We start from the raw sequence: 24,179 nt of genomic DNA, 5'->3' as shown, positions 1-24,179 counted from the left end.
ATAGACACAAGCGACTCGTTACCGGTATTGGCCAAAGTTGGCAACTTAAAGTTGTTCTTTGGTCAATTAGGTTGAAATACCTTTTCTAGGTGATTTGCAAAGCGATTTTCCTTTTCCTCATGACTACGCGCTCAATTACCATTCAACTGTCTTAGAGTCATTTTGGAATCTACTGGTGGCTCAAAAGACGTTTGAGCTTCCCAAAGGCAGTTTTGCTTGCTAAAATGTGGGCACAGTTTCTTTATATAATTTTCAGCGTTGTGTTCTTCCTCGCGTTTAAGTGCTTTTTTTAACTTACGTACATCAGATTTCAGTTGAAGCGGAGTTGAAGGTGAGCGACTTAACTGCCATTCACGTCTAGCCTGCCTTTTACAAGGCTATTCATTTTAATGATCTTTCTAAAACCAAATGAGATATTGTTTCTTTTTGGTGTTGCCAATACAGCTGAATTAGTTATTACATAATTAAATTCTCTTATAATTTCATCAATGTCTCTTCGTGTATTTATTTTGCAATCAATATTCATGTGGCTGCTCATATATTTTCTATACTTCAACCAGTTAGTTTTATGAGATGTTACAGAAACTTTTGGCTCAAATATCATTGGCTGTTCGTATACTTCATCAGTACAGAAGAATGATCAGATGATAGGTCTGTACATGTATCAGCTGTCATAAGCGATCTATCTATATTTTTGGCTACAACAAAATCTATAACGTCTGGTATTTTTTATCTATCACTGGGCCAGTATGTCGGTATACCAGGAGATATTATATCAAGGTTATTATGCTTATTCATAAGAGTGTAGTACACACTAATTTTAATAAAAATCGCTCGAAACTAAACTGCTAAATGCTGCTATCATTAATAATTTACTTATCACAAAACCAAATTTCTTCACAAGACAAAAATTGTTTGGTTTACTTACTTTTGCCTATTTATAAACAATAATATTTCCTTAGTTAAAGAAAAAAAATTATTTGAGTGCATTTTTCAAAAAATTTGAAGTACACAGATGAGCATGTGTTTCATATTGAGGTGCACACACAAAAATTTTGAGCAAATGAAAAATATTTTTAAACATACACAAGTGTATCAATAAAAATTTCTTTAAAACTCATGTGTGCAAATTCGAACCCTCCAGAACTCCTTATTCATGACATTTTATTTTTACGGTCTAATCGCACTACATAATTTATCATTAATGTATAAAAATTGATGAGATATACTTTAAGTATATATGTATATCTAATATTTAAGTATATATATTCTAATATTGTTTATAATTAAGATTAAAGAGCACTTACTCGTTCATTGTAGATTTCAAGAAAAGATGCTTTCAATACATAATTTACGTCCTTTCGATTTTTTATCAACTGGAAGAGGTATAAAAACGACCGGAAGATAAGACCATGTCGGGGATCGTTTAGATTCGGTTTGCCGTGAAACTGTAATAACAAGAAACACCTTAATTATGATTCTTCTTTATACGAATATTAATATAGGTTTCAAATAAAAAAGACAACTGATAAACTTATTCAAGAGCGCAACATGTTATAATAACTGTAAAAATCACTTTTTGTTGAAAAGTGAAGAGAAGTGATTCAAAAAGGCTCAATATTTCAAAAAGAGCCTCTGCTGCACTAAAAGTTATGTCATTTATTGTAATAATATGCTAATTAATCTAAATAAATTGAAATAATTACAACCATTAAAAAAAATTTATTGATATTGCGGTTCAAGCGACGGCAATCGATCCGGGAGGCGAGAATATAACATAACGGTAGTAATCTCGGAGTGGAAATATATGCTAAAAAAACTATCAAAATACCTACATATATTGACCGAAGACGTCTTCAACTGAACAACTGAAAAACTGAAATTTACAGCGTGTTGCTATCATTAATAATATTTTTGCATGCAACGGAAACAACTGTCATGAAATTTTACTATTGTTAATTTACTCACTTAATGATTAATATTTAAAACAACACATTACATAATTTGTAAATCTATCACCACTACGCCATCTTCGCGCAGATTCATTTCAATATGAATATACCACATAAAACCTACATCAAAGGTAGAGGTTTCACAAAAACCGTTAATTTTTTGGTTTTTCTTGTTTCAATATGTAGACAAAAAAACTTGATCATAGCTTCGGTTCTACTCATCAGACACTGAATAGATTTCTTCGGCACTCGCTCTTGTTCTTGTAGAGAATATCTAACCCCTGTCTGTAGGAAGTTCAATTAAGAATTTCCATAGATTACATTTGACGTCTTGAAAAAAGGTGTCAATAGGAATATTGGGAAAGGAGTGTTTGAAATGTTAGTTCGAACAGATATACAGAGAAATACATGCTTTCAGTTATAGCTCAAACTTTCTTACCAAGTCAGGTGGACCAGTCAACGTATGAGTTTTCCCCGATCCAGTTTGTCCATAACAAAATGCAGTACAGCTAAAACCTTCGATTGCCATGTCAATGATGCGTTTGATACCTGAATAATCCAAAATATCCTCCTGAGTCGCTCCGGGTTCAAATACAACGTTATAAGTAAATACATGAACATTCTCTTGATTTCGTGATCTCTTGTTGTTTCTCTCACTGCTTTCGATCTGTAAATATAGTATATTTAAACAAACACATGTTTTATAATTGTTTGAAAGTTAGCTTCTCCTTAATATATAAATATATTGGTATTAATTTAAGCAATTAAATAAATACATATGCGTAATTAGCTCTCACAATAATTTGTCCATTTCCAGGGAACTGAAGAATCATGCCATATCTGTCACGTTTTTCCTTCTCATTCAGCGGTCGCACCCTCACCACAACATTGATGTTGTCCTCCGGTGTCGAGGGTTCACTGCCAGTGGATTTCGAGGCCACTATTTCCAAAGTATCCGCACTACCAATTCTGCAAAATCAAAACAGAGATCAAAACAGATACTTACAGATATGTAAATATTATATATGTATATGTGATGTGTTTGGGAAGTAAAAGTCTAACTTTACTTAATTGGGTTAAGATTTTAGGCATGAACTTGACTCATAACCTTGGTCGAACAACATTTCCTTGAACTTGACGTCAAACTTCGACATCCGTTGCGTTGGCTGTGGAATTGCCTATACACATGTACACACATAAGGTACATATGAAATCAAAGACGGCAACCACCTTTTCTATGCTGAGGTAGGTGAATAATTATACTACATCGTATTTCAGCAAAATAGCTTTTGTACTCCCATGCCCATACAGATATATACGTGGATGTACATGCTATGTACTAACATAAATACGTGTTAGTCAGCCGTATAAATTAGTCAAGTTAAAGTTAATGACACGCGAGCAACCCATTCCTGGTCCGTTTATTACGTGATTGTGTCAGTTTGTTCATTATATGTATGTTTGCACTGTGCACAAATATAAATATAAAGGAGTAGAAATGAAAATACTTTTTATACTCTTGCAACGTATTGCTACAGAGTACCTGTATAATAGTTTTGTTCACCTAACGGTTGCATATTATGTATCATCTAAAACTAATCGAGTTGGATATAGGATTATATACCATATATAAATCATCTGGATTATGATACGAGTAGAAATCCGGGTGACTGTCTGTCTGTCCGACCGTCTTCCGTCCGTGCAAGCTATAACTTGAGTAAAATATGAGATATCCTAATGATGTAAATGGGTGTGATCACGCCCCACCTAAAAACGCCATTAAAGGAAAACCTATAAAATGTCGTAACTAAGCACTAAATTAAGATATAGAACAGTAATTTAACACAATTGATTGCGGTAGAAAGGGGCACCAAAATTTTGAAAGAGTGGTCGTGGCCCCGTCCCCTAATAGGTTTAATGTATGTACATACCTCTCAAACCGGTCAACCAAAAGTAACTAAATTCACTTAAAATAAATCCTATAATAAACTCCTACCGAAAGTGTGAAAATTAATGAATTCGGATCATAACTCCGCTCAATCCCCCTTTAACGATACTGTTAGAAAGCCCTAAAAGCGCGAAAAATCAATTACCAAAAACTCCAGAGACGCACGTATAGTGTCTGTAAAATATGCTTTATAGTACAAGTACCAATGAAAACTAAACGACAACTCTTGCCAACAGGTGCTACTTCGGACTGAGTAGGCAATTGAGAAGCAAAGTCCTCTCTCGACGAACAAAAACCAAACTCTATAAGTCACTCATAATTCCCGTCCTGCTATATGGTGCGGAGGCTTGGACGATGACAACAACTGATGAGTCGACGTTGCGAGTTTTCGAGAGAAAAGTTCTGCGAAAGATTTATGGCCCTTTGCGCGTTGGCCACGGCAAATATCGCATTCGATGGAACGATCTGTACGAGATGGAACGACATGAGCCAGAGATTACATATATTTCTGCCATTGAATGCTCATATCTGCTAAATAGAGCGACTTACTTCAATCATAGTTCAGAATTCAATTTGCACCTTCTCTATGTTTTATGTTCTCTGGTTCAGCGAATTAAAAGACAGCGGCTACGCTGGCTAGGTCATGTTGTCCGAATGGATGAAAACACTCCAGCTCTGAAAGTATTCGACGCAGTACCCGCGCGCGCTGTTGTTAACTCGGCTATAATCACGTAAGCGGTGTCTACTCCAATTAAGAAGAAGAAGAATATTGGAGATGCTATAATTTACTACCATAAATATGTGAAATATGGCGGTCAGTGTATCTGTTATATACATATATGTATATGTAATTGCTTGGATTCTGAACCTCTGGTTGACGTTTTGCACCTTAAGGCATTTCCCTGGCTTTGGTCCTGGCAAGTTGCAAGAGTATGAAATATTCGGTTAAACCGTAATATACTGCGTTTTTCTTTAATTATTGTTATTAGATTGATGTAAAATACTTGAATTGAAATACTTTGATTTAGTGCGTGCGTTTCATTGCATACTATATGTACATATAGCACATATATGTATATTTGGAAAAGAAAATTCATTAATTTTATAAATAAATAAGTCGTAGTAAATATTGACTTTATCAGACTTGGCTAAGTAACTTAGTGTTAATGAATGTGTAAGAATATAAATAATCCATATATCATATACCAATACAATAATCATTAATAGTATTGATCATCCAACGTTTGTATGTCCCACTTAAATTAATCGGGGTAGATACAGAGTTATATATAGTAATAGAGGACCCGTTCACGCCATACTGTGGCTGATACATATGTAGGTGGTACTACTAATACCATCTCTATGATTTCTAGTCAGTATTTAAAAGAAACGTATACAAATTTGGCAACTGGGAAACTATTAGTTAATGAGATATGTATATCATTTTGGGTAAAAAATAGGTTGAATTTGGGTTCTGCACAGGGGAAATTAATCGTTGAAAAGAGATGAAGGCAGTGGACTCCCTAAAGAGGCGAAAGCTCTGTGCAAAGTGGTTGCCGCGCAAGTTCACAATCCAACAAAAACAACAAATAACTGATTCTGAGAAGTGTTTGAGTGCTCTTTAATCATAATACAATTTTTTTGCGTCGGTGTGTGACAATCATTTCACACTGGAGTCCAATCGACAGTTAGCCTAGTATACTGCACATAATGAACCGGTCCTCAAGCGTGGAAAGATGAAAAAGTCGACTGGCAAGGTTATGGAATCATTCCTTTGGGATGCAGTTGGTATAATATTCATCGGCTGATTACTGAGCCTGTTATGATCCATTGCACTGCGTATTTGATTACAGTCGAGTCAATACTCAGGGTGACTGAAGTACTTTCGCATATTACTCCTTTAAAACTATAAGTATTTTATTACGTAATATTATTATTTAATAAAACTAAGTTGTTTATTAAATTTAAATAAGAACATATCTATGTATATGCATGGAAATATTGTTTATACTCATTTTAATTTGAAATATAATTTATAGAAGCTTCTTTTTATTAGAACTAAGATTGCTAAATAAAGTAAGAGGAATTATAGCGAAAAGAGAAATTTCAGGGAATTGCTCTTATCTGTTTATTATCATATGGCAGCGTTCCATGTCCTCATAATTGTTGACATATAAATGATGTTCACAACAAGTGTAAAAAGTAATTTTTAAAATAAAGATTTCTTAAGTAAAAAGCCTGCAAAAAGTGTAAAATATGGATTTATTTAAATGTTTATAGTTTAATTTAATCAATATGAAGTAAAAAATGTGCGTAAAGTGTGTTTAATGTGGTGAAATAGCTTGATGAAATGTTCGAATTTTGGGGAGAACTTCCTCTTTCCAACGGTACCTTCAGATCGCGGCGCCAAAGAAATCGGAATTGTGCCAAATAGGTAAGTCGTAGTAGGTGGTGAGAAGTTATGGAGTAGTGCAAAGTAACTGTGAAAATTATACGAAAATTGTTGCATACGAGTATGAATATCAATCTCATAGTTCCAAAAGATTTCATAAAACCATAATTTAAAATACAAATAATACTTAAATAATAATAATAGTAATAATAATATTTATACCAAAATATACATACATACATAAGGAGTTTATTAATATTTTATACATACATACATATGTACATAAGAGCGAGTCGATTTACTGGGAACCAAAAACGGAAAAAATCGCGTATGCGGCAAATGCTCTACGGATCATTCTAAACAACTTTGCTAGGGGACTATGGGTCTAAAAGCGGTTCATTGGTGATGTCAATTCACGAGCAATCAGTGTGCAATAGATTGAAATTATCACCGATCTATCGAGGATGCGGCGGTTTACGTGTTTGCTTAGTGTGAAATAGCATTTTATAACGACTAAAAATCCTTTGGTTTATATTCACAGATATTTTGTTCGTATTATTAATATTTATCCCAAGATCTTAAACCCGATAACCAATTCAAAGTTATGCTCGCCAAATATTAAGTTTTGTTCGTACTATGGTACACTGATTTCGTCGTTGAGAATATTAGTACTTTCGTTCTTTCTTCGTTTATTGTAAGACCCATAAGCTTTACAGCTTGTTGTATTCTTATACTGTTGCTTTAAATTATAATAGTTTTGTTCACCTAACGGTTGTATGTATGTATCAGCTACAACTAATCGAGATAGAAATAGAATTATAATATACTAGAGGACCCGTCCACGCTTCACTGTGGCTGAACCATAGATAATACTACTACTACCATCTATATGATTTCTTTTAGTTGGATTATAACTATTAGTTAATGAGATATAGCATTTTTATGAAGCAACTTGTGTTAGTTTAAAAAAAAAATGGATCATAAGGCATTTCGAGTGTTAATAAAGCATTGCTTTTTGGGGGAAAATACTGTTGAATTTGGGCTCAGGGAAATCCACCGATGAAAAGATATTTCCTAAGCTTAAAGAGGCGAAAGCTCTGTGCAAAGTGGGTGCCTTGCAAGTTCATAATCCAACAAAAACAACGAATAACTGATTCTGAGAAGTGCTTGAGTTCTCTTTAATCGTAATAAAACCGAATTTTTGCGTCGATGTGTGACAATACAAAGCTTCATCATTTCCCATTGAAATCCAATCGACTGTCATTCTAGTGAACTGCACATGATGAACCGGTTCTCAGGCGTGGAAAGACTATAAAGTCGGATGGAAAGGTTATTACATCAGTCTTTTCGTATGCATGTTGTATAATACATACTCAACAACTGATTACTGAGCCAGTTATAATCCATTGCACTGCGAATTTGGTTGCAGTTCTTTTCTACTATTACAAATACTTAGCAATTGTATTATTTTTGAGGAAGAAACTGTTTAAAATTGTACGCATATATTCAAATGATTCCTACAAACATGAATTTTGAACAAATGCTTATTATGTGAAATATAAATTTTGTATTTATGAGTTGTATGTATTAAATTTTGACATAAAGAGATAAAAGGTATCCTATGTCCTTACCCTGGTTCTAAGCTACCTCTCCACCAATTTTCAGCCAAATCGGTTCAGCCGTTATATTTATAAATGGTGTAACTAACACAACTTTCGTTTATATATAGTATATACATAGATGTGAGAGTTCGTAGATGGGCATAATCGCACAACTGCCACGGCCACAAATCGCCATTAACCGAACACCTATGAAGTTCCATAAGAAGAGCACTAAATTAAGATATAAAATTGTAATTTGACACAGGGAATCGCAGTAGCAAGGGGCACTTGTAGGCCAAAATTTTTGAAAAAGCAGGCATGGTCGCGCGGTCTAATAAATATGTATAATGTACATATGTATCTCTTAAATATGCTATAGCTACAACAACCAAATTTGCTGAGCGTAAATATTATAAGAACTCCTACCGACAATGTAATAATGGATGAAATCGCAAGATAACCCCCCTCACTCCCCATATAACGGTACTGTTCAAAACTACTAAAAGTGCAATAAATCAAAAACTAATGACACCAGAGATATTAAATTTTACCTCCGAGATTTTATAAGAAGGTTTTATGGGAGCCGGTGTGAAAATTAGACGATGGGCGTGGCACCACCCACTTTTTGATGAAATTACATATTTTGGGACCCGACCAACTGATTTCGACAAAACTTATTATGCCTTGATCACACGTAACGAGTAGAGCGGCGAGACAGTGACTCTGCCGATTTAGAAGTAAAGTCCTCTCTCGACGAACAAAAACAAATTAAAAGACAGGCGCTACGCTGGTTAGTCATGTCGTTCGCTCCAGATCTGAAAGTATTCGACACAGTACCCGCCGGGGGAAGCAGAGGAAGAGGAAGACCTCCACTCCGTTAGAAACACAAGGTGGAGAAGGACCTGGCTTCGCATGGAATCTGCAATTGGCGCCACCTTGCGAAAAGAAGAAACGACTGGCTGTTGTTAACTCGGTAATAACCGCGTAAACCGTTTCCACGCCAGTAAAGAATAAGAAGCATTTGAATAAGTTATTACTTCAAAAAAAAAAAATAAAGCCATTTAATCCTTTCGAGCTGGTCCAAGAATACTACTTTACGTATAGGCTAAATTAAATTAAATTTGAAATGCTTATAATTAACAAGTAAGGAACGGCTAAGTTCTCATGCACCCGAACATTTTATATAGCAAGCAATTTTATATATACATATACTTTATAAAACTCCTACACTGACCGAAATATTCGACATAAGGTCTGTTAGAAAATCGAAAACATTTTATGTAGAATATAGGAGTGGTGGTATACCAAACCGATTTTATCAATTAACTATTATCATGCCACGTACTAAAAAATGTTCAGTGGGTTTTAGTAAGGTACCTCACATACAATCACACATCACATGGAGTAAAGTCAGCCGGATGTTCGAAAATCCTGATATTAGTTATATGGCGGCCAAGTTTTCGCTCAATTTTATCAATTTTAGGCACAAAGATGCATTATTATGAGTAAAACACGCTCTCTACTTTTCATTCGCCGATATACGCAGTATAAAGCCACCCGGAAGCTCGAAAATGTTTATATGAGGTATATAGGGCTCAGGGAAGTAATGACCCGATTCAACCCATTTTCGGGACGGATGGATGGACAGAGTTAGTTTTAGGTGATACGTAAAACCGTAAGGTGAAAAAGCTGGTTACAAGAGTATAAAAAAGTAGCTAAAAGGTTCAACTTCATTCTTTGACAAAATCAAATTTGCTATCAAATTATCTTATTTTGATAGTTTTCTCCTATTATACTTTACTTCCCGTCAAGGAAAATTGTACTAAAACCACTCGGGGCAGAGAAATGGAAGGGCGGTTGCATTAATTTTTGAAATTGTTGCCGGACATTTCAAAATCCTGAATATCAGTTATATGGTTGCTCAGGGGCTTGTATACCACTTATAACATTTTCGTCTTAATTCATTCCACATGAAATTTTACTGTATTGAATGGCTTATAATAATATAATTTAGTGTATACCTAGTACAGAAACTTGTGACCGTCTACTTTTAAATAAAATAAAACTATTTTGTCTTTCTTTCAGCAAAACGAACCTCATCTTTCTGAAACATATTACCAGCAAGGAGCAAACAGTACGAATATGTAGAAGCATTAGTACATAGCTGAGGATGACCTTCAAATGTGTTTTTGATAAAATAATATTTATTTCTATAAGAATTCATTCGTGTTCAAAGCAGTATAGCCGATATAACCCCATTTTCTGGTTGACGATAAAAAATTTTTTCAGACTGAGAATGAAGACACATTTAAACTACTTTTGATACTCGTATGCTTTAAAGATCTGCCTTATTTATTTTAGATTTGAGAACTGGGAGTATTTGAATATAAGTGACCAGAAACGGATAAAGGTAGGGCTTTCGCAGCTATAATGCCATAACGTTAACGTTTTTACCAATTTTGTCAACAATTCACATTACCCTAAATTTTTTTGGTGGTATACCTTGTATTGACAATGTTCGGATATCTAAAGTTACTCCAACGTCTAATGCAGCCTTTAAAAGAACTGATAGTCTTGGGCAGCGTTCGTACACACAAAATAGCCGGCAAATAAAGAAAATATATATTTGCATTTATATATATGTCGTCAGTTTGCGTCCTTATTACAATTATATTACCCAATTTAAAGGAGGTTGTGGTATTTCTCTATTCAATTAAAAACAGAGGTAATACATTTGATACATGGATATAACAATGTGCAGTAATTTGGCTAGATTAATGTGACCCCTCATTCCGGGCATTTCCCTTTATTTAAGTCTTCATTTATCTCGATGATTATTTTCTGTCACAATTATAATTATACAGTTAATTACGTATTAAATGCATACCAATTTATTTGACGGTAAATATGGAACGATTAAACAAAAGGGTCGTACAATTCCATTGTAATAAAGCTCATAATTTTATACAAATATATGTGCACATATTAACCTTAATATATCAACGCAAGAACTTGAATTTATATTCATTCAATCGACTCATGTACTTTTCAATATCTAATGATTAGCCTAATAGAGTGTAACAGTATATTTTTATCATTATCTTCCGGTGATTGCGGATTTTTTATCGTTTATTTTTAGCATTAATTCTTTATTCATAAATGGCAACCTCATCGATAACTAGAATTGATCAAAATTTAGTCTTTAATTTAAATTATGTAAAATATTAGAATCTATTGTGGAGGCGAAGTAGTTCGTAGTAAATAGTATTAAATGAATATGTACTTTAAATTACAACTATGTACCTCTTGCAACTCTGTATTCCTTTTCTATATTCTCTTTTGTTACATCCTTTTATAAACTGTAAACACATGTTTATCCATATTGAATAAATTCAGTCGTTATTTAACCTTAAACCTTCTCGGACCATCAGGTTATGGGCCCAGCATCCCATGTGATCGCGAACGACTGGTCGATATAGAATAAAAGTGCATTTAATTAATTGAAAAAATAATTTGAGACTTCAGCATAATGGCTGGTATAGTAAGAATCGAGCCGCTAAACGCGGAAAATTATGATTCTTGGAAGCTACAAACGCGGGCAATTTTAATAAAGAATGATTTGTGGGAATACGCTGATGGCACTAAATTGTGTCCCACAGACGAGACAAAACTCTCCGAGTGGAAAAATGCTGACCAGAAGGCATCAGCGGACATTACGTTGGCGATAGCGCCATCAGAGCTAGGGCTGATTTCAGAGTGCAGAAGTGCACGTGATATTTGGATAAGGTTGGAATCGACATTCCAATCAAAGGGGCCAGCTAGGAAAGCAACGTTACTTAAACGTGTAGCGTTGTCGCGTATGTCAGAAGACGAGAAAGTTCGAGAACATCTTAACGGGTTCTTCGATGCAGTAGCGAAGCTAAAAGAAATAGGCGTCGAAATTGGCGACGAGTTACTGGCAATCTTGTTATTGTACAGTTTGCCGGCGTCATACGAGACATTTAGATGTGCAGTTGAAACGCGAGATGAACTACCGAAGCCAGACATTCTTCGTGTTAAAATTCTCGAAGAACACGAGTCGCGAAAGTCAAAAGAAGACAAAATGGAAGACAATAACGTGCTTTACATAAAGAAAAAGCAAAGCCAATCGTATGTTGATCGTAATTCGTCAAATTCAATGGAAACAAAAAAGTGCTATCGGTGCGGTAAACCGGGACATTTCGCGTGAAATTGCAATGACAAACAACAAGAACAAAATACGTGTGTGAGTGAAGAAACAAACGAAAAGGCAAAAGTGGCTTTATGTTCAGTAGAAAAAGCATTTGCCGTCCCTATAGGAAATATGAGATGGTGTTTGGACAGTGGCTGCACATCTCATATGAGTGCGAATAAAAACATTTTTGAAAGTGTTAAACTAGTAAATGACGAACGAAGTTTGGCAAATAATTGCTCAACGAAGATAAGTAGTGTTGGTAAAGTGTGCACCACAGCAAACGTTCGCGGAAAACAAATTGACTTAGACTTAGAAAACGTTTTACATGTGGCCGATTTGCGTACAAATTTGTTGTCTGTTGCTAAAATTACTGACAGGGGTTACACAGTTAAATTCAAAAAGAACGAAGCCGTGATTATGAACAAAGATAATGAAGTGGTGTTGGAAGCTGAACGAATTGGCAATTTGTATTATTTAAAAACTTCGAAAGATTTCGCCAATTTGGCAAATTACAAAAACAATATTGATTTGTGGCATTACAGAATGGGACACGTTAACGAACGCGATTTGAAATCAATGGCAAACGGTTCGGTATATGGTTTAAAATTTAAACAAACTGAAGTACTTTCCGATTGTGAAATTTGTGCAAGTGCGTGCAACTTTTCCTAGATCAGATGGAAATAGAGTTGGCGATCTGCTAGAGATTGTGCACAGTGACGTGTGTGGACCAATGAGGTGTGAGTCCCATGGCGGTGCGAAATATTTTGTGACATTTATTGACGAAAAGTCAAGGTGGTGTGAAATATTTTTCATAAAACAAAAATCACACGTACTGAAAGTTTTTAAAGAATATAAAGCTAAAGTTGAGACATTCACGGGAAAGAAAATAAAAGCGTTGCAATCGGACAACGGGCGTGAATATTGCAATAATGAGTTCAATACATTTTTAAAAGAGTGCGAAATCAATCGTCGACTTACGGCACCGTATACTCCGCAGCAAAACGGTATGGCTGAACGTAAAAACAGAACTCTCGTTGATATGGCCAGGTGCATGATGAAACATGCGGGTGCACCACCATCATTTTGGGCTGAAGCGGTGAATACGGCGTGTTATATTCGAAATCGTTGTGTAACAAGAACAACGGGTGATTCCATACCGGGTATGGACCAAGAAAAATCCGACAGTGGCGTATATGAAAATATTTGGTACAATAGCATACGTTCTAAACAAAAATCCTTCAAAAGGAAAATTCGATTCGCGCGCTGAGCCATGTATATTTGTTGGCTACTCATGCGAATCAAAAGCGTACCGTTTATATTCAAAGACTAAAAAGTGCATTATAATAAGTCGTGACGTAAAGTTCATCGATAAATCTGCTTTTGATGGAACTTTTGAAGAATTTGAGCACGAAAATGAAAAAGACGTTGAACATGAAAATAAAATGGACGTTATATTCGAAAATAGTAATACAGATAGCGAGGTCGAATGTGGAAATGAAGACTTGGTAGACGCGTCTAATTGTGAGGTAGGTGTAGGTAATAAACTACGTGGCAGAGGCCGACCATCGTATGTACGTACGGGGCAAAGGGGGCGACCACGAAAAGTGTATCGCCAGTTAATCGCTAATAATGATTCAGAGGAGGAGGTTACTGATCCAGACGATTTCTACGAGTGCAACGAAGCACGTTTTATAATTCATGATCCACAAACTTTGGCAGAGGCATTGAAGTGTGAGGACGCGTCTTTATGGGTAAAGGCGCTTGAAGACGAACTTATGGCGCATATGAGAAACCAAACTTGGCAAATAGTTGAAAAGCCTTTAAATCGTAAAGTAATTGGTAACAAGTTTGTGTTCCGTACCAAAGATGAACATTTAAAGAAAGTTCGACTCGTTGCAAAGGGTTATGCTCAACGACCGGGGGAAGATTTTCACGAAGTTTCTTCTCCGGTTGCACGGTCAACTTCAGTACGGCTCTTTACAGCACTGAGTACAGAGCTGGATCTCCAGATACATCAGATGGATGTAGTCACCGCATATTTGAATGGAGATCTAGACGAAAACATCTACATGGATGTTCCAGACTTACTTAAGAGTGTGTTGAAGAAAATTCAACGAGGTCAACCTGTGGGCTTAAAAGGCTTGACAAAGCATAGTAGCGAAATACAACAAACAGCAAGAGAATGGCAAGCAGCTCTACAACGAGAAAACCCCGTATGCCCCCCGTGAAGAAAGCATTGTATGGTTTGCGACAGTCAGGGTTAATGTGGTATCACAAATTATCAGCAACTCTAAACAAGATTGGATTAAAATCAACGAAATTTGATCCATGTTTCTATGTACGTCGAGAAAGTGGTAACATTATGTTGGCTATTATATACGTAGATGATTTATTGTTAGCATCTAATAACGAAAGTTGGTTAAAAACAACGAAGAAAACGCTCTCGCAACATTTCGATATGAAGGATATCGGTTACGTCAGTCGTTGTTTGGGTATAGATTTTCATCAGAATCTAGAGAAAGGCGAAATATTTATATCACAGAAGACATACGCGGAATCAATAGTGAAGCAGTTCGGAATGTTAGAGTGCAATCCTTCAAAAACACCTATAGAAGTGAATTGCAAACTTACCATTCCTACGACAAAAAATGAGGCGATTATGGCGAAATATCCATACCAAAGCTTAATCGGCGCTTTGATGTATTTGGCGGTATCTACAAGACCAGATATAGCGTATGCCGTAAATTTTATGAGTCAATTTAACAGCAACTACACTGAAGAGCATTGGAAGTCAGCAAAACGAATTTTACGTTACGTCAAGGGCACAGTACAACAGGGTTTACTGTATAAGAAGACAGGTGCAGATTTGTATGGTGTAGTTGATGCTGATTGGGGAGCAAATTCATTAGACAGACGATCGTATTCAGGTTTTGCATTTATATATGCTGGGTCGTCTATAAGTTGGGAAGCACGGAAGCAACGTACTGTTTCGCTTTCCAGTACTGAGTCAGAGTACATCGCCATAACTGAAGCGGCTAAGGAAGCCCTTTATTTGAAAGGCGCTTTGGAAGAGGTGGGAATTGAGTGTGCCAGCGTAAAGTTATTTAACGATAACCAGAGTGCACAAAAGTTAGCAGTATCCTCGAATTTCCACCCTCGGACGAAACATATCGATGTACGGCATCATTTTATCCGAGACTGCGTACGAGATAAGGCAATTACACTAGAATATATGTCAACACAGAAAATGCCAGCGGACATATTAACCAAGGGTCTTACGGAACTGAAGCATAGTAATTGTTCATCAAGTTTGGGCCTTATCGAATGCAATCAAGAAGAAGAAGAATAAGCTCTCTACTTCGAGAGGAGGTATTGTGGAGGCGAAGTAGTTCGTAGTAAATAGTATTAAATGAATATGTACTTTAAATTACAACTATGTACCTCTTGCAACTCTGTATTCCTTTTCTATATTCTCTTTTGTTACATCCTTTTATAAACTGTAAATACATGTTTATCCATATTGAATAAATTCAGTCGTTATTTAACCTTAAACCTTCTCGGACCATCAGAATCTATTACAAATTGGTTAAAATTGTATGCTTGTATATTAAAATCTTATAGTTTTTTATTTTAAAATCTTATAATGAATACTCAAGCAGAAAATATGAAATGTTTCAAGGTTTTTCAATTCTGATATTGTAAATTAGCGAAAGTATTCTTTGACTAATTTCAATCAAGAGAAGGACTAGTAATTTGAATATCATCCATTTATACATATAGAATGCATGCTTGGTGATTGGATCATTTTTATTTGTAGCTATGAATCGTTGAATTAAGTGAAATAAAAAGACTAACCGTTCACACCATAATCAATTTCAACTAATTTCCTTTGCTATATGCACATATGCACACATACATATAGAACTGTACATACAAACATACACTCGTTAGTTAAAAGTTAATAGAATCAGCACAAGGTGGTTAAGGGAGTTGAAGTTAGGGTTGAAGTAAAATAAAGTGTCAGACGTTGTGCTTTTACAAGTAGAACCAATGAGCGCGAACAATGATAAGATATTGTTTACGTTATTAGTTGTAGCCTTCCCCCTTAGCTTATATTTTTTCGGAACGCAATCGATTTTACAATTATTGAAAATAACTCCCCACGACTCATAAAATTTGGCTTATTGTAGCAATGCTATGCAAATGAACTTAATTCAAACGAACTTTGGAATTTTTTATCGTAAATGATTTTTCTAGTATATAGTATTTATGTGTGTTTTGAGAAAATTAACCTAATTTCTTAAATATGTTTTCATTAAGAAGAATAGATTTGTACACATAGATTTTTATTTCCTTATATTTAATTCAACAGACATACTATTATCTACAGTATGTCAACTATTTGATATTATCAAAAAAAGGTTTTTGTTTCAACTTTTTTATTTGTAATGGCAATCCAATTTTATTTTATATACAAAACAATTAAAAGTAATATAATAAAAATAACACATTTGTTTTTCAAACACTTCCTAGATTTTATAGAATTTCAAAAAATGTCTCCGCTGCACATTTGATCAATTGGTTGACATAAACCATTTTTTTTACTTAATATTTAATATGACCCCCTTTTGCTTTGATTACTGCCTCAATTCGTTTGGGCATGGACTGGACCACCTTCCTACAGAAATCTCCGCTAATATTTTGCCAGGAATTTTTGGCCTTCTGCCATAAATCGTCAAGATTCGGACACTCACCTTGGTCATCAGAAATCGCACGCTTGACCTCAACCCAAGCATGTTCGATTGGGTTGAGGTCTAACGATTGAGGGGGCCAGTCGAGTACTTCAAAACCATTGTTTTGAAGCCAAGTTTTGGCTACACGAGAAGTGTGTTTCGGATCATTATCTTGCTGAAAGATGACGTCCGACACATTCTTGCCCCACACTTCCAGACTCTTGCGCAAACCTTGTTGAAGGATATCGACATATTGGTTGGCATCCATTCGTCCTGCAACCCTTACGCACTCTCCTACCCCTTCCATCCTCATACACCCCCACATCATTACATTACCGCCTCCAAACTTGACCGTTGGTTGAACAATACGGCTAGTCAAAGGTTCTCGGGGTTTCCTCCAAATCCATTGACGCCCATCTTTTCCCAGACGGTTTATTTTTGTCTCGTCGGACCATATGACTCGCATCCAGTCATTTTGGGTGTAGGTTTTATATTTTTTTGCAAATTGGAGTCTCAATTTACGGTGTCGTTTTGTCAAGATTGGTTTTTTTACTTTCGCACGTCCGTGGAACCCATTTTTCCGCAATTTCTTCCTTATAGCTTCACTTGTTACATTTACTCCATCACTATGGAAGAAATCACGTCTGATTTGGCCCGCATTCTCATGCACACCAAACTTTATCTGCCTAACAATGCGCCTTTCCAGGGTGGCATTCAAAATTGGCTTTCGTCCGGGAGGGTTTTTTACACACGAAGGGCTCCTTGATTGTCTTATTTTTGAAATCACGCCTACAGAAACACCAACGAGTCTTGCAATTTCTCTATGCGTTGTGTTTAAATGAATAAGCCTTTTGATTTCATCCATTTTTGTTGCACTTAGTTTTTTCATCTATAGTCAAGCCAAACTTAAGAAAATAACAAAGAAAAACAATAAAAAATACTCACATTTTACTAAAAACAAGAATCTAATGATTCCACAACTATTAATTAAATAATCAAAAGAAATACTTGAATTTCAGAGCAAAATTACGGCGATCAATACTCATTTACTTCACAAAGTCAACTAATTGATCACATGCCTTTGTCTACATTTGTAAATATTCTCTGAAAAGTAACGGCATATTTTGGGTAACTCCGCACTTCCTAACTTCGCTTGCATAGGCCTACTTAGTGTACCTATCTCTTTTACTCAAAAGTTTATTTAAATAAAAAAGAACAAAATAGAGTGTTTTTGGAAATGTATGTGATCAAATAGTTGACATACTGTATATATTATATGTATGTATGTGAGTATACTCTAACCCTGGTCGAGACCAACGGTCTGATACACTTATCGAGACCAATGGTGCTTGGCTAGGCTAAGTGGTGTTTACATACATTTGTATGGAAATACGTGTTGCATTTACGCTCATACATATATGTACAATATAGATACATTTTTGAAATTTCTTACCTCTCGATTTGGTTGAAATCAAATTGACTGCCTTGTTCACGCTTGGCGTGGCAATAGCGTTCACAAAAAATGTAACATTTTGAGAAAAATTACATTTTTCTTAACCTTTAAAACGCTCTAGCGGCTAAAGTATTTGACCTAGACAAACACACAAACCAATTTGGACATGTAACGAACATGAAAACAGATAAATCAACCGTGCGAAGTACCAAAGTTCATATATTTTCATTCAAAATATATGGGGTCTAGCCAAGCACCATTGGTGCACTAAGGTGTAATATTATAATATCCTCTTTTCGTCCTTTTCGATACGATATCCTTGAATTTTTTTTCTGAATTCTATAGACAATAAAATTCTAGGAAGCTACCTGGAAGCGCAAGTCGTTTGCTACACTCTAAATATATTTAAATAACGTTTAAAAACAAAATATGCCTTGCCAGACCCGAGGGTCTCGATGAGGGCTAACAGGGTAAATTACTTGAAGAACATGTTAGGGCTCAAGCCTTCATTGACTTCATCTCTTTTAGTATGCTTACTTTCATTACTTGGCTACTTGTTAGAATTTGTAGTATCATATAAGAAACCAATTCCAAAATACTGACATACATACATATACCTAATTTAAAAATCCCTTTTGAAAGAGCAGAGCAGCAACAAGAATTCCCAACTGCAATCGCTAAAACTTAATATACATACGATATAAAGCAGATGAATTAATATGCACAGAATTTAATAACTATAATCCTCTTATGCACCATATTATTCAATAAACGGATCGAGAATACTTGAATTAAAGCAAATACATATGTATAGCCGAATCGTTGAATAATAAAACGGGATAATTTATTGGTGTAAAGAAATTCTGAATTTAAGTGTGAAAAATCAGACCAGGCCATAATCCGCCCATAACCAATGAGATACATATATCATTATTCGTCTTGAATATTGAATATTTTGGAAAATTAGAAACATAGATATATCAACGAAACTTAGTGAACAGGGGTAAATTAGCAACTAAGTCCAAATGTCTAACACATACATCTGATATCTGGCACCTTTATTAGCATAAGATCAGATCATAAAACGAATTTGAAGAAGCTGCACTGATTTGATAGTAAATGATCCCATATCGAAGTCCGAAAACACTGGATTTGTTTTTTTACGCAAAATTGTTTAAGGTTCGTGATTTTTAGAGAAAAAAAAATGGCCGAATTGTGCAATTGTAGCATAAAATTAATTTTGTTTGTAAACTTTAAATTAGACCTAAAGAACAATTTTCGAATTTTTAGTATATCTTGATTAATAGCTTCTTCTACTTCTTAATTGGCGTAGACACCGCTTACGCGATTATAGCCGAGTTAACAACAGCGCGCCAGTCATTTCTTCTTTTCGCTACGTGACGCCAATTGGATATCCCAAGCGAAGCCATGTCCTTCTCCACTTGGTCCTTCCAACAGAGTGGAGGTCTTCCTCTTCCTCTGCTTCCCACTGCGGGTACTGCGTCGAATACTTTCAGAGCTGGAGTGCTTTCATCCATCCGGACAACATGACCTAGCCAGCATAGCCGCTGTCTTTTAATTCGCTGAACTATGTCAATGTCGTCGTATATCTCGTACAGCTCATCGTTTCATCGAATGCGATATTCGCCGTGGCCAATGCGCAAAGGACCATAAATCTTTCGCAGAATTTTTCTCTCGAAAACTCGTAACGTCGACTCATCGGTTGCTGTCATCGCCCAAGCCTCTGCACCATATAGCAGGACGGGAATTATGAGCGACTTATAGAGTTTAGTTTTTGTTCGTCGAGAGAGGACTTTACTTTTCAATTGCCTACTCCGTCCGAAGTAGCACCTGTTGGCAAGAGCAATCCTGCGTTGGATTTCCAGGCTGACATTATTGGTGGTGTTAATACTGGTTCCTAAACAGACGAAATGATCTACAACTTCAAAGTTATGACTGTCAACAGTGACGTGAGAGCCAAGTCGCGAGTGCGACGACTGTTTGTTTGATGACAGGAGATATTTCCTTTTGCCCCCGTTCACTGCCAGACCCATTTTCTGTGCTTCCTTGTCTAGTCTGGAGAAAGCAGAACTAACGGCGCGGGTGTTGAGGCCGATGATATCAATATCACCGGCATACGCCAGCAGCTGTACACTCCTATAGAAGATGGTACCTTCTCTATTTAGTTCTGCAGCTCGAACTATTTTCTCCAGAAGCAGGTTGAAGAAGTCGCACGATAGGGAGTCGCCTTGTCTGAAACCTCGTTTGGTATCGAACGGCTCGGAGAGGTCCTTCCCGATCCTGACGGAGCTTTTGATGTTACTCAACGTCAGTTTACACAGCCGTATTAGTTTTGCGGAGATACCAAATTCAGACATCGCGGCATAAAGGCAGCTCCTTTTCGTGCTGTCGAAAGCAGCTTTGAAATCGACGAAGAGGTGGTGTGTGTCGATTCTTCTTTCACGGCTCTATTCCAAGGTTTGGCGCATGGTGAGTATCTGGTCGGTTGTTGATTTTCCAGGTCTGAAGCCACACTGATAAGGTCCGATCAGTTTGTTGACGGTGGGCTTTAATCTTTCACACAATACGCTCGATAGAACCTTAAATGCGATGTTGAGGAGGCTTATCCCACGGCAGTTGGCGCCGATTGTGGGGTCTCCTTTTTTATGGATTGGGCAAAGCACACTTAAATTCCAATCGTTGGGCATGCTTTCGTTCGACCATATTTTACAAAGAAGCTGATGCATGCTCCTTATCAGTTCTTCGCCGCCGTGTTTGAATAGCTCGGCCGGCAATCCGTCGGCCCCTGCCGCTTTGTTGTTCTTCAGGCGGGCAATTGTTATTCGAACTTCTTCATGGTCGGATAATGGAACGTCTGCTCCATCGTCATCGATTGGGGAATCGGGTTCGCCTTCTCCTGGCTTTGTGCGTTCACTGCCATTCAGCAGGCTGGAGAAGTGTTCCCTCCATAATTTAAGTATGCTCTGGGCATCGGTCACTAGATCACCTTGGGGGGTTCTACAAGAGTATGCTTCGGTCTTGAAACCTTCTGTAAGCCACCGCATTTTTTCGTAGAATTTTCGAGCATTACCCCTGTCGGCCAGCTTATCAAGCTCTTCGTACTCACGCATTTCAGCCTCTTTCTTCTTCTGTCTGCAAATGCGTCTCGCTTCCCTCTTCAACTCTCGGTATCTGTCCCATCCCGCACGTGTAGAGTCGATCGTAACGTTGCGAGGTAGGCAGCCTGTTTTCTCTCCGCTGCGACACGGCACTCCTCGTCGTACCAGCTGTTCTTTTGCACTTTCCGAAAACCAATGGCTTCGGTTGCAGCTGTACGCAAGGAATTTGAAATGCCGTCCCACAGTTCCCTTATACCGAGTTGTTGAGAGAGCAGGAGTGCAAGCCGAGTAGAAAATCGTTCGGCTGTCTGTTGTGATTGCAGCTTCTCGACGTCGAACCTTCCTTGTGTTTGTTGACATGCGTTTTTTGCTGCACAAAGGCGGGTGTGAATCTTGGCTGCAACAAGATAGTGTTCCGAGTCAATGTTAGGACCTCGGAGCGTACGCGCGTCTAGAACACTGGAGACGTGTCTTCCGTCTATCACAACATGATCGATCTGGTTGGTGGCGTTTCGATCCGGAGACAGCCAGGTAGCTTGATGTATCTTTTTGTGCTGGAATCTAGTACCACAGATAACCATATTTCGGGCCCCGGCGAAGTCGAACGGCCTCAACCCATTTGGGGATGTTTCGTCGTGGAGGCTGAATTTACCGACCGTAGTGCCAAATATATCTTCTTTGCCCACCCTGGCGTTAAAGTCGCCAAGCCCGATTTTGACATCGTGGCTGGGGCAGCTCTCATAAGCGCGCTCCAAGCGCTCATGTGACATCTTTGGTCACATCGTCCTTCTCTTCCCTCGGGGCGTGGGCGCAAATCAGCGATATGTTGAAGAACCTCGCTTTGATGCGGATTGTGGCTAGACGTTCATTCACCGGAGTGAATGATAGTACTCGGCGACGGAGTCTCTCTCCCACCACGAATCCAACACCAAACTTGCGCTCCTTTATATGGCCACAGTAGTAAATGTCACAAGGACCTACTCGTCTCTGTCCTGGTCCCGTCCATCGCATTTCTTGGACGGCGGTGATGTCAGCCTTTATTTGCGCGAGGAAATCAACCAGCTGGGCAGCGGCACCTTTCCAATTAAGGGTCCAATTAATAGTTTAATTAAATGAAAAATGATCAATATATGAAAATGTTTATATACAAGTTAACACCACACTTGTTACTAATAAGTATCTTCCGGCACGTGTTTTTTAATAACCAAAAGCTTAACTTACATAGTAGATTCTTTAGAAAAAAATTAAGTTTTTGCACCTCTACAATAATGCCTAAACAAATTAACAATTTCACATTAAATAGAGTGTGTCACTGCTTAAAAAGTAATATCGCCATAAAATTTTAATACTGTCTTTAAGAGTATGTGTATTTGTTATAAATCGTGACGTAGTGGGTTTTGTATTGATTACAGTGGGAAGCAGCAGAATATTATGAAATTATTTATTCTGACTAAACAATTTTAACGCATGTTAAATGATGAAATGTGTCAATACCAAATGCCTTTAATTTTATTTCAGACACATAAGTTTCAATAAATCGTCTAATATGCATAGTGTACTCACTCGTTCTCCCTGGAACGTAAAAAGACTGGAGTGTTTCTCGAGCGCACACCACCCGAACTATTTGAGGACTTTTGAGGAGTGACTCTTTGCATTCCGTGGGTAAGGCTTCGAGAACGCGGCATGCTGCCTGGTGTACTGCGTGTCTGAATGGGCGTGACACTTTTACCAACATGTCGTGTTCGCGAATTGGGCAGGCGACTTCGCCGACCACTAGATCCGGACGCGCTACCGGCGGCGCTTTCATTGCTGCTTCCGCCACTGCTATTCAAATGGGGCACACTGGATGCTCGTGTAACCATACTTCTTCAATTTTTTTCAAATACGTTATGCTTAATTTGTTAATTATGTGTAAATATTTAGATTAGCATTATTTAATATGTACACATACACATATATACATATATATGTATATATATTTAATCGATTTCTAAAAGGTCTCAAATACTTTCACTTTCTATTGCCTTAATACGATGGTGAAATCAGGCGCCATAATTCCTTCTCACTTCATTGCCACTAATTTATTTCATTTAAATACACCAGACAATTACACTGGTACATATAGTACGTTTTCATTTGCAACCTGAGTTAGTGACTTTTAAATTTTTATACGTTATTAAACACCAGAAGCACCGTAATTTTTTCGAGTAAAATCAACAACGGGGTGGAAAAGTTCCTTTGTAATTATAAGAACATTAACAATAATAAGTATGAGTTTTGGTCGAGTGTTGCACATTTGTACTATAAACTAGCGGTAGTTTGTCAACTTTTGGTGTTTGTGCTCCGAAATCTCAATTCCAACTGGCGAGAGTGCGTGGCACTACCACTTTTTATTTGAAACATGTTCGTTGAAATCGCCGATTAAATTGTACATGGCGGTCGGCCGCGTCAATGAGTACTTTTCGTTTGATGCGTGATACTGGGAGATTTATGGTAATTTCTATACGCGACCATTCTGACCATTGTAATGACCATAACTTGACCGTTAGCTTTATTTTCTCCGAAGAGAAAAATGTAAAGGAGAGCATATATGTATGTAATAACTATGGTATGTCACAAATATACCGACCAAAGAGTTACGTTATATTCAAGGTTATTCTGTGTTTTGTTCAATGTTAAACCAAAACTCGAATGAAAAATGTAAAATAATAATAAGAATAAATTAGCGTTATAGGAATTAAAATAATTATTAGTATTATAAATATAAG

General features: G+C 36.9%; 1 protein-coding gene across 2 annotated transcripts in view; it reads right to left on the bottom strand.

Annotated features, from left to right (window-relative positions):
- LOC126754517 (kinesin-like protein KIF12) overlaps positions 1 to 23,799 on the bottom strand; it is a 69,124-nt gene extending 45,325 nt beyond the window's left edge. The window contains exons 1-4 of one of the 2 annotated variants that reach the window (XM_050466569.1): positions 22,975 to 23,799; positions 2,750 to 2,921; positions 2,392 to 2,619; positions 1,308 to 1,448 (exon numbers count right to left, since the gene is read on the bottom strand). In XM_050466569.1, the coding sequence (XP_050322526.1) occupies positions 1,308 to 1,448; positions 2,392 to 2,619; positions 2,750 to 2,921; positions 22,975 to 23,273 (840 nt within the window). In that variant the 5' untranslated portion in view covers positions 23,274 to 23,799. The remainder of the gene's footprint in view (positions 1 to 1,307; positions 1,449 to 2,391; positions 2,620 to 2,749; positions 2,922 to 22,974) is intronic. The other variant, XM_050466568.1, reaches the window with a different exon arrangement.
- Between the last annotated feature and the right edge of the window lie 380 nt (positions 23,800 to 24,179).

The sequence above is a fragment of the Bactrocera neohumeralis genome, chromosome 4, assembly GCF_024586455.1.
Source record: "Bactrocera neohumeralis isolate Rockhampton chromosome 4, APGP_CSIRO_Bneo_wtdbg2-racon-allhic-juicebox.fasta_v2, whole genome shotgun sequence".
Classification (NCBI taxonomy): Eukaryota; Metazoa; Arthropoda; class Insecta; order Diptera; family Tephritidae; genus Bactrocera; species Bactrocera neohumeralis.
This window is presented reverse-complemented; position numbering and strand designations above follow the sequence as displayed.